Source organism: Engystomops pustulosus, chromosome 11 (assembly GCF_040894005.1).
Source record: "Engystomops pustulosus chromosome 11, aEngPut4.maternal, whole genome shotgun sequence".
NCBI classification, from domain to species: Eukaryota; Metazoa; Chordata; class Amphibia; order Anura; family Leptodactylidae; genus Engystomops; species Engystomops pustulosus.
Window position 1 is genome coordinate 63,463,791 of NC_092421.1, and position 21,395 is coordinate 63,485,185.

Here is a 21,395-nt window from a genome sequence, read left to right on the forward strand (position 1 = left end):
GGTGTGTGTGCTGCATCTGCTGACATGCTGCATCCTCCTAATACACAGAGACACAGACATCAGCTACACAAGTACCTGACATGTTCTGCTATAACATGGTTGCCTGGAGCTGCTGTATCTCTCCTATACACACACATATGCACACACAGGCTGCAGGGGGCATGGCCACCAGCACCAAGAAGCACATCATTATACAGCCTCACATCATTATTCAGGCTGTCAGTCAAGCACTGGGGGTGTGGCTGTGCCTCCCACTCATGAATAAGCTGGACAGCTTGAATATGCTAATGCTTCATTGGACATTTCACAGGTCATTTGCATACAGCTTTAGGACCTCATTGCTTAGGTTTACAGGCATGTAGAGGGACAATGAAGGGATAGAGGCAATGCTCTCTAATGGCAGTTTGTGAAAATATATTTAGTTTAGGGGGTTATTTTGCCTGACGGGTTCTCTTTAAACCATAAAGTTCTGGTTCTTTCCTAGCAACTGATTTAAATTGACCGTTCAGTGGTTATTAGCTAATTTACTCTATATATTATATTATATATTATATATTATATTTACTCAGGTATTTATCATGCTGCCTATGTAATAAGTGTTACAATGTATCATATCTGTTGCCTTGATATGTCCCTTGTACTTTTATTGTACTCAATAAAAATTGTTTTCAAACCATCTATCATGAAAAACCAGGGACACTTTCTCATAGATCTGGCATAGGCAATGTGAACATGACCGTATTATTCTTCTTAAATTTGCTGTTTATGGCATACTTTCTAATAAAATCAACTTTTAGAATTATGCTAATGAGCCTGAACGGCTCTAGGGGTGTTACCAGAGGCCTTTTTGCTCTGGCTTCCCAGGTTGTAACACTCCTCCTCCTCCTCTCTGCTCCCACTTCACTTCCCCTCTCCCTCTGCCTGATCTTATATCATTGCATGTAACAGCCCGTGATGCTGCAGCACAGTGGGACTCTGGACAACACCTCCCAGAGACCCTTTGACTCATTAGCATAATTGTAAAAGTTGATTTTAGTATAAGACAGCTTATGTATTCATTGGGGCACATGTATCATAGTTTGGTCTCTCTGAGGTGAATTTTAGAGACATGTATGATCCTGTCTCTTTACTTGTGATACATGTTCAGTTTTTCCTTTTACTGGCAGGCGCAAATCTTGGCTTCTTTTTGAGACTTTTTGTTGCAAATGTCTCAAATCCACATGGAAACAAGCCACGTGAGGGGGTTATATACAGGAGTGGATACCACTGTTAATTAAGGATTTAATTTAAGGATGTTTCATTTTAATGCATTTTGAAACTAATTACAACAGCTGAGGAGAGTGGATTTTCCTAATTGCATTACTGTTAACATTTGAATTTACAAAACGCTTAGTAAACACAATGTTAACACATGCGTTAACGTGGCGTTTATATTGGGGGTCATTTACTAAGGGGCCGATTCGCGTTTTCCTGACGTGTGTGGCCGAACGAAAACCCGACGTATTCGGAAAAACCGCCGCATTTAAAAACCGAAAAAGTGTCGCTTGGGAAGCGCTTACCTTCACTTGGTCCGAGCTGGTGTATTCCGGCGTGTTCAGATGCTTTTCAGCACAGCAGCGCCACCTGGTGGACGGCGGAGGAACTACCTTCATAAATCCCGTCCGGACCCGAATCCTGTGCAGAGAACGCGTTGCTGGATCGCGAATGGGCCGGGTAAGTAAATCTGCCCCATTGTGTTTTGTAATTGCAAATGTTAACAGTAATGAAATAAGGCAAATCACCTCTCCTCAGCTGTTGTAATTAGTTTCAAAATGCATTAAAAACGCAATTAAACCGCCACATGTGACCTCACCCTTAGAAGTAACCAATAAAAGAAAAAAAATCAAAAATTTTAACATTTTGACAGAAGAGGTTACTATGCAAAATGTTAAACAGTTAAAGCATGTGAAATAATTCCAATTTACATGTTAAAATCGGGTCAATGGAAAAAAAAAATCCTTTGCACCTGCCCTGGACCAGGTGCAGAATAGCGCCAAAATTGGCGCAAAAACGGCAAAATGTCACACGGAACATCTTGAAAGTTAAGATGCATGAGGCACACTGCACAAGTTGCAGACCAAGGCGTACTTGAAAAAGAACAGACTTAAAAGTTCCAAAAATGGCGCAAAAACGGCAAAAGTCGCTAAAATTAGACAATTTGGCTAGGTGTTTAACCAGCCTGACCACAACACTTAAATGGCCTTTAGTGTCTCTTCACCAGAATCCTGGAGGAAGGGGGGCTGATCGTTACTGTGGCAGCCTGAGGTCCTATCAAGACCCAAGGGCTGTTCACAAGCTATGCCTGTAAGACCTGTACGTAAAAACTTTGGGTAGTAATTAATGTACAGGCATCTATGAATTTTTGTCTCTGTGCATTTCATTTTCATTTCTACTTACTTGGGTTGCTTAATTGGTCTTTAATGTCTACTTTGTGTTCCTTGTACAATATTACTTCATTCATACCCCGCACCTGAAAAAAAGGTGAAAAGTTAATATGTCTGCCAATTATTTTTGCATTTTTTTTCAATAAACAAATTCCACCTCAGAGTAGAATGGTCCAACTACAGTCAGTAGAAATAAATTTATTCATAAATTTTACATCAGGTAATATGTACTTTTAAAAAAATATTCCAATATGAATGCAGCATCCAAAATTGCATGCCCATTAAACTAACAAAATTATAATACCAAAAATATTTTACTGATATTGGGTTCTGGTCTAAAAATAGGACAATAATACAGTATATTGTGTCCGTGTATTGTCTTTCAACATTCTATTCACACTTGGGTGAGTATTCTGGGAATATCTGATACAAAAACCCGTAAAGCGGAAAATAAATGAATATAAGAAAATTCAATGTCATTAGTCACAAAATGGAGCTTGAATAGTTTGATTTTATGAAATGTTTTGGGCTTTCTAAAGTAGGCGGAGTTATCACCAAGATGGCTACCACTGAAAACTACAAGTCCCATGATGCTTTAGTTTTCAGTAACTCCTCCTCCCTCTTATGCTCTGCTCCCAGTGATGATGTAACAGACTGTCCTGCTCTGTTACCATAGTAATTATGTGTAACTGCCTGCACTGCAACTTATATTTTAAGGACCCATTTGTATATGAATTATGTTTTTTCCTGGAATGACCCTTTAACTAAAATCTTCTTTCATAGTAATCACAAAAAACAAACAATCAAAAATACTCACTAAGTAGTAAAAGTTGAGATGATCGGTATCAGAATGAAGGGTTTTCTTGTGGATGTCGTACTCCACGGTCACGGTTTGATCAGAATCACATTCTACTTCAAATGCTGTTCCTTGTATGGAAATATGGCTTTCACTCTCGGAATAAAATGGGTCAGCATTGGTTCTGCCTTCAACAAATCTATCTTCATCATTTTCATCGTCATCATCATCCTCATGTATAGGGGACAGAGATGCCTTTAAAAAAGAGGTTGCAACATAAAAATATTATCAGAATTTTTTTTCTTATGGAAGTTCCATAATTGATTAAAGGCATTTTACATGTAGAAGAGGAGAGAATATATTACACTTAGAGCACAGTGTGTGTGTGTGTGTAGGGGGGGGGGGCATTTACTGCAAAATAAGAGCAACCAATCCTGTTGTGTGAATTTTGATTTCTTGTACAACTCTCACCACATCAAGCATGACTTTCAAGAAGCCTAATGACATGATGTGGGATGAAAGCCAAACCATTATATCTATTCCAACTGTAGACAGCACTGTTTCGACATGGTTGCATCTCTTCAGTACAGTGTAGGGAACTGGTTTGGATGTTTGAGATGCTATTGACTAGGGTCTGGAAGTAAGAGTTCTCCTTATAGAGAAGTTAAAGGAAATCTACCATTTGATTTCATGCATTATGAACCAAACATACCTTGAGAATGCTGTAGCTATACTGATGCAGAAACATATCTTGTTAAAGATGAGTGATTTTGTTAAAAAAACTATTATATCATTCAAGGAACCTTAGAAAGGCTGCGTTGCATGCTGCTTGCCTTCATAAACACATTACACAGAGCTTCCTGAACTGTCCAGACAGGATTAATCAACCTGAGCTGGATAACTTATATACAGCATTTGGGGGATGGTGATTGATAACTTCTGCCTGTCAGGCACAACACAGTGATTACATCATTCTCTGAAACAGTGCAAGAGGAGAAGCGCCGGGCCAGACAGAGCCTCATTATCCTGAATTTTATAATAGTTTTTTCCGCAAAACCACTCAGCACAAGGATTAAACAAGACATGTTTCTACATCAGTGTAGCTGCAGCATTCTCAAGGTATGTTTAGATCATAATGCATGAAATCAAATGCTATAATTCCTTTAAGGCCAGTTAAGACCGCCTTGTAAGTGGGTGGAGACTTATCGCCATTGATGACATAGTGCATAGCTCAGCCTGAATAGTCTGGCACCAAAAGATTCCATGGGTTTGCTCCTAACTGCTGTAACATATATTTAAAATGTATATAAATCTTTACTAAATTTTCAATAAGACTTACACAATAAGATAAAATGTAATTTTCAAATCCTTCTTCCATTTTTTTTTTTTTTAAACGAAGTCAATTACCTGCACAACAATAAATACTTTTATCCTACCCACCACCCCACAGGTCCATGCAGGGGGAAAAATCCCTCTTTTTACATTTTTTTTTATTTTTTACTATAAATAATAATATAAATAAAGTTTCTACGTAAATACACTATAGAGGGAAACAATATGCTAGGTGCCATACTGCATAATATAACATGGGGAGATTTGTAGAAGGATCTATAATTTTATAAATATACTGTTTAGATCATAATTTAGTATTGTTGTTCTTGTTATGATGTATAATTAATTATGGACAATATATTTTATTAATATTGTGTATTGTGTATAATGCATTTTTATTACGTTGAGAGGGATTAAATGAATGTTTAAAAAGGGATGAGGATCGGATGCAAGTAACGCTCCGGAAGAAGCCAAGGTTGGCGAAACCTAGGGTCGGGCAAGCACGTGACACTGGCGTCCCACTGATCATTTTATATGCACATTTTGATACTGCTTTTCGATCTACTGTGCTGAATGGTGGAGTTGAGGGAAGAAAACGCCATTTAGGATGTTCTGAATAGTGGTCTTCTCTTGCTAAAGTGTTTCTTATGCAATGGAATTGTAAATTACGTCATGGAAAACTAAAACTCGTGGAACATGACAAAAAGACACATTTGGAGCTCTGGTTAATGTATAAAAAGGTTTTTTTTTATCTCAATTTTTTGTGCTAGTTTGGGATTTTTCTGGATCGGTCCCTGACTGTCTGTAGCTCTCTACATGTTAAGTGTGCTACACATTATTCAATATTTTATTATACATAAATACATTTTCCCCTATTCTCTTTATACTACCCCTACCTAAAACAATAGCTGCATATCGTTCCTCCAACATCAACATACTCATCCTAGTGTTCCATACACTAACTGCAAGAGGCAGTACATCCAGTTATTAATAACAATTAACATAACAGTTATTAATACAATCATCAATCCCCTCATAGCACATAAGACATTGGGGCACATTTACTAAGATTAGTGCAAACTGTACTATATGTAGTTTGCCTGTGTAGTGTGCAGAGGGTGCCAGATTCAGGTCTCCATAAATCTGACGCCCCCTGCACTGCTCCGACAGACTGCACCACTGTTTTGTTGCACTTTGGAGCGCCGGAGACACTTCTGTCGGACTTTGCATAAATCTGGCGGGTGGTCTGACTAAGCACCGGAACGCCCCCTCATTTGTATTGCATGAAGACTAGTACAACAAAACTGTTGAGTGTGACACATATGTGGTGCGGACACTTCTTAAATACCTGTGCTAGCAGTGTACTCCTAAAAGAACATGCAAAGTCCGACAGAAAACTGGCACCAGGACCTTAGTAAATGTGCCCCATTAATTTGACACCCCACGATTTCTGTTTACAAACCGAGAAGACAATTTTTTTCCTTATATGGTGTATCAACTCTCAGGATTGTTTAGATCTTTTGGATCACTTCAGTCCAGTACATTTGCTTTTTTTGCTTTTTTTGGTTTATAATAGACCCAATTTAACTGAATCAATCGGGAGAAAGCATACACCATATTCCTTGTCACACATTTTCAATGCCTCGACACATCACCAAGTTGTTCTTTCCACTTGGTGTAACTATGTGCAGTTTGCGCTATGATATAATGCTGTTTGTGCTCATCTTTGACCTTCGCTTTGATCTTAATAAGACTCTGTACTGTCAGTTGGGTGTCCTATCATGCATAAGAAAGCTAATCATTGAAATGTGAAAACTGGGTCGGACTGGGGTTCCTTGGGCCCACCAGATATATTATGCTGGGGGCTCAACCTCCATTAACTTCTACAAAACAGACTCTAGAAGTCTCCAAATTGGGTTGTCTTCTGCTGTACCTCTGGGGTCCAGCACTGGGTCAGAGCCCAGGCCCACCAGAGGATCCTTTGGTACTCCGGTGGGCCAGTCCAACACAAAATTATCTGTCTTACCCGTATTGTCTCAGTTGAGTCCCATGTTGAGGTTTCCATAGAAAAATGAGCAATTCCTTTCTCATTTGTCACCACAGTTTTTTCTGGCTTATTAGGGGATTGCCCATATCCACTTCCCAAATATAGATATACTACTTTGTTAGGAACGGGTTGGTTTTTCTCATCAGTCACAGTCACCTGCAAATGTGGAAAATAAATGAGTAACCAGAAACATTTTTGAAATTCCAATTGATCAGCTTGACCCATCTCTTCTTAGATTCATTCTCTAGATTGATTTTGGCAGATTTTACAAAAGCATTAATCTGTGGGGGAAAACCTAAAATCCTGTGTATGTAGAAAGGCAACATCCAGTAAGTTTTTCAATACACATACCTTAAAGGGAGCAGCAATTGACCTAAGAAACCACTACCAGAATATGGTCAAGCAGTGTAACACCTTCTAGTTTTTGTTTCTTTCATGATACAGTGTGGTGGCATCATCCAGAAAATTAACTTTGAAGTGAGATGTAAATTGGTTGTATAAAGGCAAGGAGGAGGAGAGTTTAACTCTGAAGTCAGGCTGGGGAGCCCTAAACGCCTCCTCCTCTTTGATTGATATCATGCATCGGACTTCAGGAGATCTGGTTAGTGATGAAGAGATTGATTTCAGTGTTAAAATCTCCGTCTTCTTGACTTTATATAGTCAATTTACATCTCACTTCACATTAGATTTTCTTGATGATACCACCACACTAGGTCATGAGAGAAACATGATACTGAATGGTGTTCAGCTGCTTGGCAACATACTGGAAGTGGTTTATTAGGTCAATATCTGTTGACAGGTTCCCTTTTACGAGTGTAATGTATGTGAAAATCAATATAACGAATAAGATAAACAGATATAATGTAGAAGATAAAACATATGAAATCTGCACATTAACTATCTTGTTTTCAGTTGTCCATAATGTAACGTTGCAACTTAGCCACTTTGGCTTTGGATTAGTCCCAATGACACTGTCAAAGATGTGTACAGGTGGTCCTCTACTTAAGGACACCCGACTTACAGACGACCCCTAGTTACAGATGGACCCCTCTGCTCCTTGTGACTTCTGGTGAAGTCTCTGGATGTTACTATAGTCCCAGACTGCAATGATCAGCTGTAAGGTGTCTGTAATGAAGATTTATTGATAATCCTTGGTCAATGGAATGTATGGAACCTACTGCCTGTATTCTTATACTGGGATCAGAACTTTACTGCAACAAGGAAAAACTGCTCTTTGATTAGTCTTGATGAAGCCAGACTCAAGCAGGTAAAGTATATAGATACATAGCATTGGAGTCAGGCAAAAATTGGTCAAACAGATGTTATTCTAGAAACAGGTTGGAGTCGTCAATGGTATAGAACTAGAGTAAATTGTCATAGTAGATACATGGTACAGAGCATAGGTCAGAACAATCACATGAACCGACACATTTACAGGACACTAGAGAAACTTAATGGCAACCAAGTAGGGGAGGTGCCTCTTGTAACCATTGGTGTATACTGATTGGTAGTCACTATTCTCATGATTTATTTCGTCATCCCTATCAATGCCCAAGCCAGCCGGTGGTGTCATAGACTCTCTTTTCAAATCTCACCGGCTCTCAGAATGCGGCTGGCACGGCCCCCAGGCGAGCATAAATTATATTACAATGGAGCCTGATGGTGCTCTGCAGAGCACCAGAGGCTTATTTGCATATCTTATAAACTTATTTTTTACAGAAATGTGACCATGCAAAGATATAAGAAATAAAGCTTTGGACATAGGGGGACGGGACGTGGAGGTAGATAATAGTCATCTACCATCAGGCAATCTGATGGTGGATGTCCTTTGAAGCTCCTCCCTGACCTTGGTCCCTGAAACTACCAATGCAAGTGCAGAATCAATACCACATTCTACATTTAGATTTTACCTTGTTACGATATGGAAGTCCTTTCTGGTAAAAAAATACTTCTTTAGGAAATACAATTCTTTTGTGGACATTAATATGGACTTCAGCTGTTGCTTGTTCATTATGACCTGAAATGGAGAAAAGGTTGTCCATTGGTTCAAAGTTATATGGAAATGTAAGTTACAATAATAAAAATCGGAAATGATCTCATTTTGGACAACTGTTAAGTGCTCCACAAGCAATTAGTTCATGGAGCAGTTAGCATGTTGCTCTAAAAAAGGTGGAGAGAACTTTTTTTGAATTCAGAAGGCCTTACCTGTCTCATCTTCTGTCAAAGATGTTTTAATTACCAAAATCTCTCTGGATAATGATTTTGAGAAATTGAATATTCCAAGGTTGATATCTTTCGTTATGCAACCATTGCTGTCACTCTACAAAAAATGTTTAAAGACATAATGGATAACCTCATTAATAAATCGATTTTTTTGATCTGGTTTCTGAAGTTTTCTAACCTAGACGGAACAAAACTTCAGCATAGTTATTCAGCATAACAAGTCCTGCGCATATGATAATTTTGTAATGATATACTTCATTGTTCCGTGGCTTCAGAATGGGAATATAGATGTGTCAAACCTTAAATTTAGCTCAATTTAGGTTAAGTCTAATGTTGAGCGGTCCCGAACTGCAAAGTTCAGGTTCTTACAAAACATTGCGGGTTCAAGTCTCCTGGACCCAACGCTAAATTTCATTGGTAGTTCAGGGCCAGGTTCGGATCAACGCCCTGCTTTTTAGCAGGTTTTCCCACAAATAGGGCCTAACTTGCTGATCGGTGGAGTTCTCAACGATGAGACCCCCCACAGATCACGAAAACGAGGGGGTCTGATGGGCGCACATGACATTTCTGCTACAGCTTCATTCAAGCTGACGGAGAGCGCCAAGTGCTGCTCCATAGAGATTAACGGAGCATAACGGACCCCGACCGATCAGCAAGTTAGGCCCTAGCCTGTGGATAGGGCATAACTTGAATTTGTGGGAAAACCCCTTTAACGGCCACAAACAATGCCACTTTGTGTCGATACCCTCCCAAAATGTCACACGTGGCCACAGGTAATTTAAATGCCCTTGGGGACTTTGCCAGTAGCATTTATACAGTCAACACTTGCAATCGGATGACAACAAAACATTCGAAAAGCTACAGATAAGAACTAGTGATGAGTGGACCTTTCAGATTCCAGTTCCACAAATACGATTGAACCTCAGAAATAGTTTTATTCGAGTACACAAACACGAAATCCTCGTGATGAGTGCAGGAACAACAATCGGTGCCAGCATCGATCATGGGTGATACCGCTAGTGGTGGACCCAAACGCTCAACCCACAATGTTAGACACACATAGATTGTGGTGTTTTAACATTTTAGTTTTTGAAACTTAACATCCCATGGCACAATATAATATATTGATGATCAAGCATCAAAATTATTTTGTGAACAATCCCTTTGAAATGACCTATTGCATATACAGAAACATCTCACCTTTTCATTCTTTATTTTAACACAGCTGTTTTCTTCATTGTCTTCACTGCTGGAGTCTGATCTGCTCCATCCATGTCTAGGGCAGATAGAAATATCCATGGATCCTTCTACCGGCTTTCCATAAGTGTATCTGGAAAATTTAGAGAAATGTCAAAACTGATCTCACAAAGTCTTAAAGTCTATTTTCCTGGGAAGCAGACTCCTGATCAGTACATGCTATTATATACTATGTTAGTCACATTACAAAGACATTACAACAGTTGACAGATTTGTCTACGGCTACATTCACACAATGTATGCTACTACGGTACGGCGGGCAAACATTGGCGCCGGGAAGAGGGGGAGGGGATGAGCGCCGCTCACCCCCGACCCTCTCCATAGCAAACAACAATGGATGGGGCGATCTGACATTAATGTTCCCTTGAAGTTCAGCTTAATATATTTAGATGTTGTTCTGGGCTCTTTTGTTACCATTCTTATTATTTGTCTCTTTGATTTGTCATCAATTTTTCTTTACCTATGGCTTTACCTATAACATGCTTGTCTTTAAATATTTCCTTAGTTTCCTCTGGTCCATGTTGAGTGTGGTATACACCATGTCACCCAACAGCACAGTGAGTACCTGTATCCTATATACAACACAGTAAATATCTGTAGCTGTAGATACACCACAGTGAGTAGCTGTACCCAATATACAGCACAGGGAGTAGCTGTACCCTATGTACAGCACAGTGAGTAGCTGCAGCCCTATATACAGCACAGTGAGTAGCTGTAGTCCCATATACAGCACAGTGAGTAGCTGTATCCTATATACAGCACAACAAGTAGCTGTACCCTATATACTGCACAGTGAGGAGATGTACACTATATACAGCACAGTAATTGTATCCCTATATACAGCACAGTGAGTAGCTGTATCCATATATACAGCACAGCGAGTAGCTGTACCCTATATAAAGCACAGTAAGGAGCTGTACCCTATATACAGCACAGGGAGTAGCTGCAGCCCTATATACAGCACAGTGAGTAGCTGCCTCCTATATACAGCACACTGAGTAGCTGCAGCCATATATACAGCACAGTGAGTAGCTGTCCCCTATATACACCACAGTGAGTAGCAGTAGCCATATATACAGCACAGTGAGTAGCTGTACCCTATATACAGCACACTGTGTAGCTGTATCCCTATATACAGCACAGTGAGTAGCTGTATCCATATATACAGCACAGTGAGTAGCTGTACCCTATATACAGCACAGTGAGATGATGTACCCAATATACAGCACAGTGAGGAGCTGTACCCTATATACAGCACAGTGAGTAGCTGCAGCCCTATATACAGCACAGTGAGTAGCTGCCTCCTATATACAGCACAGTGAGTAGCTGTATCCTATATACAGCACAACAAGTAGCTGTACCCTATATACTGCACAGTGAGGAGATGTACACTATATACAGCACAGTAATTGTATCCCTATATACAGCACAGTGAGTAGCTGTATCCATATATACAGCACAGCGAGTAGCTGTACCCTATATAAAGCACAGTAAGGAGCTGTACCCTATATACAGCACAGGGAGTAGCTGCAGCCCTATATACAGCACAGTGAGTAGCTGCCTCCTATATACAGCACACTGAGTAGCTGCAGCCATATATACAGCACAGTGAGTAGCTGTCCCCTATATACACCACAGTGAGTAGCAGTAGCCATATATACAGCACAGTGAGTAGCTGTACCCTATATACAGCACACTGTGTAGCTGTATCCCTATATACAGCACAGTGAGTAGCTGTATCCATATATACAGCACAGTGAGTAGCTGTACCCTATATACAGCACAGTGAGATGATGTACCCAATATACAGCACAGTGAGGAGCTGTACCCTATATACAGCACAGTGAGTAGCTGCAGCCCTATATACAGCACAGTGAGTAGCTGCCTCCTATATACAGCACAGTGAGTAGCTGCCTCCTATATACAGCACACTGAGTAGCTGCAGCCATATGTACAGCACAGTGAGTAGCTGCAGCCATATATACAGCACAGTGAGTAGCTGTAGCCATATATACAGCACAGTGAGTAGCTGTAGCCATATATACAGCACATTGAGTAGCTGTAGCCATATATACAGCACAGTGGGTAGCTGTAGCCATATATACAGTACAGTGAGTAGCTGTAGCCCTATATACAGCACACTGAGTAGCTGTACCCTATATACAGCACAGTGAGTAGCTGTAGCCATATATACAGCACAGTGAGTAGCTGTACCCTATATACAGCACACTGAGTAGCTGTACCCTATATACAGCACAGTGAGTAGCTGTAGTCCTATATACAGCACAGTGAGTAGTTGTAGTCCTATATACAGCACAGTGAGTAGCTGTAGTCCCATATAAAGCACAGTGAGTAGCTGTATCCATATACACTCACCGGCCACTTTATTAGGTACACCTGTCCAACTGCTCGTTAACACTTAATTTCTAATCAGACAATCGCATGGCGGCAACTCAGTACATTTAGGCATGTAGACATGGTCAAGACAATCTCCTGCAGTTCAAACCGAGCATCAGTATGGGGAAGAAAGGTGATTTGAGTGCCTTTGAACGTGGCATGGTTGTTGGTGCCAGAAGGGCTGGTCTGACTATTTCAGAAACTGCTGATCTACTGGGATTTTCACGCACAACCATCTCTAGGGTTTACAGAGAATGGTCCGAAAAAGAAAAAACATCCAGTGAGCGGCAGTTCTGTGGGCGGAAATGCCTTGTTGATGCCAGAGGTCAGAGGAGAATGGGCAGACTGGTTCGAGCTGATAGAAAGGCAACAGTGACTCAAATCGCCACCCGTTACAACCAAGGTAGGCAGAAGAGCATCTCTGAACGCACAGTACGGCGAACTTTGAGGCAGATGGGCTACAGCAGCAGAAGACCACACCGGGTGCCACTCCTTTCAGCTAAGAACAGGAAACTGAGGCTACAATTTGCACAAGCTCATCGAAATTGGACAGTACAAGATTGGAAAAACGTTGCCTGGTCTGATGAGTCTCAATTTTTCTGCGACATTCGGATGGTAGGGTCAGAATTTGTCGTCAATAACATGAAAGCATGGATCCATCCTGCCTTGTATCAACGGTTCAGGCTGGTGGTGGTGGTGTCATGGTGTGGGGAATATTTTCTTGGCACTCTTTGGGCCCCTTGGTACCAATTGAGCATCGTTGCAACGCCACAGCCTACCTGAGTATTGTTGCTGACCATGTCCATCCCTTTATGACCACAATGTACCCAACATCTGATGGCTACTTTCAGCAGGATAATGCGCCATGTCATAAAGCTGGAATCATCTCAGACTGGTTTCTTGAACATGACAATGAGTTCACTGTACTCAAATGGCCTCCACAGTCACCAAATCTCAATCCAATAGAGCATCTTTGGGATGTGGTGGAACGGGAGATTCGCATCATGGATGTGCAGCCGACAAATCTGCGGCAACTGTGTGATGCCGTCATGTCAATATGGACCAAAATCTCTGAGGAGCTTCCAGCACCTTGTTGTATCTAAGCCACGAAGAATTCAGGCAGTTCTGAAGGCAAAAGGGGGTCCAACCAGTTACTAGCATGGTGTACCTAATAAAGTGGCCGGTGAGTGTATACAGCACAGCGAGTAGCTTTACCCTATATACAGCACAGTGAGATGCTGTATCCTATATAGAGCACAGTGAGTAGTTGTACTCTATATACAGCACAGTGAGTATCTGTAGACCTATATACACCACAGTGAGTAGCTGTCCCCTATATACAGCACAGTGAGTAGCTGTACCCAATATACAGCACAGTGAGTAGCTGTACCCAATATACAGCACATTGAGTAGCTGTACACTATATACAGCACAGTGAGTAGCTGTACCCAATATACAGCACAGTGAGATGCTGTACCCTATAAACAGCACAGTGAGTAGCCGCAGCCCTATATACAGCACAGTGAATAGCTGTCCCCTTTATAAAGCACACTGAGTAGCTGTAACCATATATACAGCACAGTGAGTAGCTGTAGTCCCATATAAAGCACAGTGAGTAGCTGTATTCATATATACAGCACAGCGAGTAGCTGTACCCTATATACAGCACAGTGAGATGCTGTATCCTATATAGAGCACAGTGAGTAGTTGTACTCTATATACAGCACAGTGAGTATCTGTAGACCTATATACACCACAGTGAGCAGCTGTCCCCTATGTACAGCACAGCAAGTAGCTGTACCCAATATACAGCACAGTGAGTAGCTGTACACTAAATACAGCACAGTGAGTAGCTGTACCCAATATACAGCACAGCGAGATGCTGTACCCTATAAACAACACAGTGAGTAGCTGCAGCCCTATATACAGCACAGTGAATAGCTGTCCCCTATATAAAGCACAGTGAGTAGGCGAAGCCCTATATACAGCCCAATGAGTAGCTGTAATCCTATATACAGCACAGTGAGTAGCTGTATCTATATATACAGAACAGCGAGTAGCTGTACACAGTACAGTGAGATGCCGCATCCTATATAGAGCACAGTGAGTAGCTGTACCCTATATAGAGCACAGTGAGTAGCTGTAGTCCCATATACAGCACAGTGAGTAGGCGTAGCCCTATATACAGCCCAATGAGTAGCTGTAATCCTATATACAGCACAGTGAGTAGCTGTATCCATATATACAGAACAGCGAGTAGCTGTACACAGTACAGTGAGATGCCGCATCCTATATAGAGCACAGTGAGTAGCTGTACCCTATATAGAGCACAGTGAGTAGCTGTAGTCCCATATACAGCACAGTGAGTAGCTGTATCCATATATACAGCACAACAAGTAGCTGTACCCTATATACAGTACAGTGAGATGCTGTATCCTTTATACAGCAGTGAGTAGCTGTACTCTATATACAGCACAGTAAGTAGCTGTAGTCCTATATACAGCACAGTGAGTAGCTGTACCCTATATACAGCACAGTGAGTAGCTGTAGTCCTATATACAGCACAGTGAGTAGCTGTACCCTATATACAGCACAGTGAGTAGCTGTAGTCCTATATACAGACCACTTACTGATTACAGTATTTTAGACACCTGTGATATCATTGCTCACATTTTCTAAGGGATTCCATCATTTCTGTTCAGGCCTGTTTTATAAGTTTTATTTTTAAGTTTTTGGGTCAATTTTAGCATATTTTTATTCAATTTAGCCATTTTTTTTGTTAATTTTAGCACAGTAAGACTTGCTTTGTCTATTGCAGGAATGTAGTGTTAGTTGAGAGTTTCATAAGATACTAGAGGCCTACCTGCCACAGGTTTCCAGGTGAAGGGATTTGTCTGTCACAGCAATAACGGATGGTGCGTTTATATTCACCTCAAACCTCTTTAGCACTAGAAGGGAAAGAATTGATAATGTATTTAGTTTCTATTTTCTGAGGCAACTTGACCAAAAAGTATTGTGTAGAAATGTGATACTACTTTATGGACACAAATGTTAACTTTTTCAAGGAGCCACATGGAGCCCTCATCACCACCTTGTGAATTTAGTGAAGCCCCACCCACCATCCACCCTCATTGTCTGATTTTTTAGTGATACCATCATCCCAAAAAGAGGTACTGAATGGGGGAGATTTCTCATCAAGTTTCTGAGGTAAAACTGTTCTAGTTGCCCACGGCAACCAATCAGAGCTCAGTTTTCATTTTCCCACAGCTGTTTATAAAATTAAAGCTGAGCTCTGATTGGTTTCCATGGGCAACTAGAACAGTTTTACCTCAGAAACTTGATGATAAATCTTCCCTAACGTGTCTATCCATTCTCTTTTTAAACCCTTTAAGGACCTCGCCCTTTTTTGTTTTTTCATTTCTATTTTTCACTCCCCACAATCAAAAATCTATAACTTTTTTTTTTTACAAATAAAGAGCTGTGTGAGGGCCTGTTTTCTGCATAACAAACTGCACTTCATACTGATGGTATATAATATTCCATGCTGTGTACTGGGAAGCAGGAAAAAAATTCCAATTGCAGTGAAATTGGTGAAAAATCATATTTACGACGTTTTCTTGTGGGCTTGGATTTCACAACTTTCCCTGTGAGCTCCAAATGACAGGTCTACTTAATTCTTTGGGCCGTTGTGATTACGGGGATATCAGATTTGTATAGGTTTTATAATGTTTTCATCATTTACAAATGAAAACCTCCTGTACAAATTTTTTTAAAAATATTTTGCCATCTTCTGGCACTAATAACTTTTTTATACTTTGGTGTACGGAGCTGTGAGTGGTGTAAATTTTTTGTGATTTCTGATGAATTTTTTAATGTTAGCATTTTTAGGGCTGTGCTACCTTCTGATCACTTTTTATAGATTTTTTTATATTTTTCAAAATGGCAAGAAAGTGCCATTTTCAAATTCGGGCGCTATTCTCCGTTTCCAGGGTTAAACGCGGTAAAAAAACCATTATTATATTTTGATAGATGGGGCATTTTCGTATGCAGCCATACCTAATGTGTTTATGATTTTTACTGTTTATTTATATTTATATCAGTTCTAGGGAAAGGGGGATGATTTGAATTTTTAGTTATTTAATTAAAATTTCTTTTTACATTTTTTTTATTTTTACTTTTACTATATTTCAGACTCCCTAGGGTACTTTAACCCTAGGTTTTCTGATTGATCCTATCATATACTGCCCTACTACAGTATGAATGGGTTCAATCCAGACAGCCTTGGGTTTTCCGAAGACCCAAGCCTGCTATGGCAACCAATCACTGCTCCCCGATGATGTCACAGGGTGTGCCGATCTCCAACAAGAGAGAAGCAGCCGGCAGCTTTGCCGGCAGCGATGTGCAGGTTGACACCCGCGATCGGTGCTAGCACCAATCACGGGTGTTACTGGTAAGTCTTTACTGCAATATGCCGGCTATGAGCCCTCTCCATGCACCCTCAGCCAACCCATGTGATGCTTTAACAGGTGTTGCTTCACAGGTCGTGAAAGAGTTAAAAACTATTTAGTTTACAACTAAGTTATAACGATAGATCAAAGTGGAGAGGGTATTCTCCTACCATATAAGGAACTGTACTAGAGGGTGAGGTGGAGCTGGACGAGGAGAGGTGGTCGATTATAGAGTATAACGGCTCATGCACAGGTGTATTAAAGTTTTGTATCTCTTAATTGTGCCTTTGAGTTTTCTTATGTAGGATTCTCTATAATTGTAAATCTTTCACAGGATAGTGGAGACGTTGTAGGCTACTGAGACCCCTATTGATTAATTATTTTGGGGCTATTGGCTAAACGTTATATTTTGCTAGTTTGTTATAGTTTGTTATTAGTATTACAATGTTCCCATATGACATCAAAAGATATGCCTATTGCTCTAAAATATAGAAGCCCAGAGTCTCTGAATTCTTTGAACATTGCTTTGTGAATGTATGTAGCCCAACCCCTCTTGAGAAAGTTAGGAAAGATAATTAATGATCAAGATATCAAACAATCAAGTAACGAACAAGTTTTCTAAAATTCTTGTTCGCCACTTACCGTATTCCTCAACTGTAAATCTCTTCCTACAGGCTGGGTAGAAAGAGTGTAAAGAAATTTCATAGTCTCCAAGCATGACCTCATCTGCTAGGTGAAAGCTCATCTCTGCAAATCCATTTTCAGTAGTCACATTCAGCCACTGCGCTATACGGTGCTTATTTGGGTCCTATTAGGATGTAAACAATATATGAGTTGACTAATATTGATAACAGAAATACGTCAGTTTTCGAGTGCACAAGCCTGGAAATAATCACAATGTCGTTGAGCAAGTGAAAGAGGGCATAGAGAGGCATAAGGGACATGACCGGCGTGGGGATGGGTTCCTGCTCCGCTCCTTCTCATTCACCAAAACCTGTGACTGTGCAAGCCTCTAGAGTTGAACATTTCTTAAACAAGTTTCCCGTTCCCCAAAATACTAATGAGCCACTGGATTCAAAATTAATGGTTGCCCTAGAATTGCATGAAAGCGACCCCTGCACTGTGGAAAGGCCACCTCTACCATGTAGATGGAGTTATGATATTATGGCTCTGTTCGTAGTGTAAACCGGTTAATTGGTGGAAAGAAGGTGAGGGAGTATGTACCGCCACATATCTATTCTAAGTCCCACTCACTCAAGTAAGTAACTTTGCTATTCATTTACCTTTATGCAATGATCAAAAAGTTCACTGTCTATTAAAATCATTAAAGAACTCTATAAATTTCCCTTAAGGAAATGGCGGGATATTTATTGTACAGCGGCGCTCATCCGCCTGATGTAGAAATAAACGCAGATGGCGACTTTTCACATTTGAAAAGTCGCCGGGTATAGTAACGCCCCACGTTGGCCCACTACCAGCCGGCCACGCCTTCACTTGGCCAGCCGCGCCCCGCTTGGCCGGCTTCGCCCCACCTTCTTCACGTCCCACTGGTGTGAAGGTGGCGGATTGGGGCAAATAATTGCGCAATGGTATATATGTACAAGGGTACACATACCACAAATTCAACATTTATCCTTGGAAAACAGATTAGCTTTGGCCTTCAATTTGGACTAGTTGGTAATTTACTAATGCAAAATACTTACTGTTATTTGAACCACAGGAAACTGAAAAAAAAAAAAAAAAAAAGTAAAGATTAACATATTGACATTTATATCAATTGTGATCCTTTTCTTACAAAAATAAAACATTGCAAACTAAAGTCACTAAAGTCCTTAACCCCTTCGGGACTCAACCTATTTTGGCCCAAAGGACGTGGCCCCATTTTTCAAATCTGCCCTGTGTCACTATAAGTGGTTATAGCTTTGGAACACTATAAGATATCGAAGGAATTTTGAGATTGTTTTCTCGTGACACATTGTACTTCAAATTAGTTTCAAAATTTGGATGATATCTTTTGGGTTTAGTTATGAAAAAAAAGAAATTTGGCAAACATTTTGGAAGAAATTATTGTTATATACTTTTGATACAGATGGTTAAAGCACCCAAATAATTACATTTCCTAAAGGTCTGTTTTATGTTGGATGTTTTTTTTAAGATTCCACATATTTTTACTACATTTTTGGGAAAATCACCAAAACCATTATTAATATGGACCTGCTCAACTTTTAGTTGACTATGAGAGACCTAAATAATAGACCTGTAAATGGCCCCATCATGGAAACTACACCCCCCAACATATGAAAAAGCACTTTAAAGAAGTTTGTTAACCCTTTAGGTGGAGGGGTGGTCTACAAATTGTAATATTTTTTGACAATACATTCATTTTGGGTGGAAAATTAAACATTTTCAATGGAATAAATGAAAACAGGCTCCACAAACTTTGATGCCCACTTTCTCCCGAGTACACCGATACCCTATATGTGGTGGTACCTGCTGTATGGGCGCACGGCCGGGCATAGAAGGGAAGGAGGCGCCATCCAGATCAGATTTGCTATGTCACATTGTACAGGCTATAATTTTTTTCTTTTTTTAATGTGGACCTATAGGGGCTTTTTTTTTTTGCCACATGAGATGCACTTTTCTGGTACATAATTTTGGGGAATCTATAGCTAATTGGTGAGATTTTATTAACTGTTTGTGGAGGAAATAAAAATCAACAAATTTTAGGAAGATTGTTTAGCGTTTTTTTTTTTGGCCGTTTACCATACCATAAAAATAGTATATTATTTTTATTCTATGGGTCGCCACGATTACAAAAATACCTCATTTATATAGATTTTTTGAATTTTTTCCCCCCATTTTTACTGAATAAAAAGTAATTTGGTGAAAATGTTAGTTTTAACATCACCGTCTTTCATATTCATAACTTTTTTATTTTTCAGATGACAAATCTGGTTAAGGATTTATTTTTTGCAAGAAGGACTGTTCTTTTTAGTGGTCATATTTTAGAGTGTGTATAAATTATTGATTAAAATTAAAAATTAAATTTAAAAATGATCTTTTTTTCTGAGCATTTTTTGGGGTTGTTTTATACAAGGTTCACTTTGGGGATCTAATAATTATTATGTTTTATTATGCAGATTGTCACGGACGTAGCGATACCAAATATGTGGGGGGTTTGTTTATTTTATTCAATTTTACTGAATAAAAACTAATTTAAAGAAAATCTTGTTCATTTTAGCATCGCCATTAGAGATGAGCGAGCACTAAAATGCTCGAGTGCTCGTTATTCGAGACGAACTTTTCCAGATGCTCGAGTGCTCGTCTCGAATAACGAGCCCCATTGAAGTCAATGGGAGACTCGAGCATTTTTCAAAGGGACCATGGTTCGGGAATAAAATGTGTTAATTAATTGAAAAAGAATGTCTTCTGATAAGTGATCAGATGTATGCAAACATCTGCAATCTATTCTTCACTGTTCCGCGCGTATATTATCTCCCGACAAGTTAGCAGATGTGAAGAACAGTGAGGAATAGAATAAAAACAGTGAACACAAGATCATTTAAGTGAAAAACACAGTGAAGAATAGATTACAGATGTTCTGCACATCTGCTTACTTGTCGGGAGATACGCTGTCCCGTGCCCCGCTGCTCTCCGTGCCCCGCTGCTCTCCGTGCCCCGCTGCTCTCCGTGCCCCGCTGCTCTCCGTGCCCATGTCTCCGTGCCCCATGTCTCCGTGCCCCATGTCTCCGTGCCCCATGTCTCCGTGCCCCGCTGCTCTCCGTGCCCCGCTGCTCTCCGTGCCCCGCTGCTCTCTGTGCCCCGCTGCTCTCTGTGCCCCGCTGCTCTCCGTGCCCATGTCTCCGTGCCCCATGTCTCCGTGCCCCGCTGCTCTCCGTGCCCCATGTCTCCGTGCCCCATGTCTCCGTGCCCCGCTGCTCTCCGTGCCCATGTCTCCGTGCCCAATGTCTCCGTGCCCCGCTGCTCTCCGTGCCCATGTCTCCGTGCCCCATGTCTCCGTGCCGCTCCGTGCCGCTGCCTGATGTCTCCGTGCTGCCGCTGCCCCATGTCTTCGTGCTGCCGCTGCCCCATGTCTCCGTGCTGCTCCCCGGTGTCTCTGTGCTGCTCCCCGGTGTCTCTGTGCTGCTCCCCGTTGTCTCTGTGCTGCTCACCGTGTTCTGCAATGTGTTCTTCACACATATATATTGTTCTTCACATACTATTTTGTTCGCACCGTTCCGCGCGTATCTTCCGACAAGTAAGCAGATGTGCCGAACATCTGTAATCTATTCTTCACTGTGTTTTCCACTGTGTTCTTCACTTAAATGATCCTGTGTTCACTGTGTTCACTGTTTTTATTCTATTCTTCATTGTTCTTCACTGTGTTTTTTTAATTAAATGCTCGATCTCGAGCAGGGGAAATACTCGTCCGAGCAACGAGCCGTCTCGAGTACCTTAATACTCGAACGAGC

At 40.7% G+C, this 21,395-nt stretch overlaps 1 protein-coding gene across 1 annotated transcript in view; it reads right to left on the minus strand.

Moving 5' to 3' along the window:
* The window catches only part of LOC140106649 (murinoglobulin-1-like), a 73,597-nt gene that overhangs the window by 34,507 nt on the left and 17,695 nt on the right, over nucleotides 1-21,395 (minus strand). Inside the window, exons 5-13 of the mRNA XM_072131187.1 lie at nucleotides 18,627-18,647; nucleotides 17,566-17,731; nucleotides 15,339-15,423; nucleotides 10,022-10,151; nucleotides 8,804-8,918; nucleotides 8,509-8,615; nucleotides 6,578-6,754; nucleotides 3,241-3,474; nucleotides 2,437-2,509 (exon numbers count right to left, since the gene is read on the minus strand). Coding sequence (XP_071987288.1) covers nucleotides 2,437-2,509; nucleotides 3,241-3,474; nucleotides 6,578-6,754; nucleotides 8,509-8,615; nucleotides 8,804-8,918; nucleotides 10,022-10,151; nucleotides 15,339-15,423; nucleotides 17,566-17,731; nucleotides 18,627-18,647 — 1,108 coding nt within the window. The remainder of the gene's footprint in view (nucleotides 1-2,436; nucleotides 2,510-3,240; nucleotides 3,475-6,577; nucleotides 6,755-8,508; nucleotides 8,616-8,803; nucleotides 8,919-10,021; nucleotides 10,152-15,338; nucleotides 15,424-17,565; nucleotides 17,732-18,626; nucleotides 18,648-21,395) is intronic.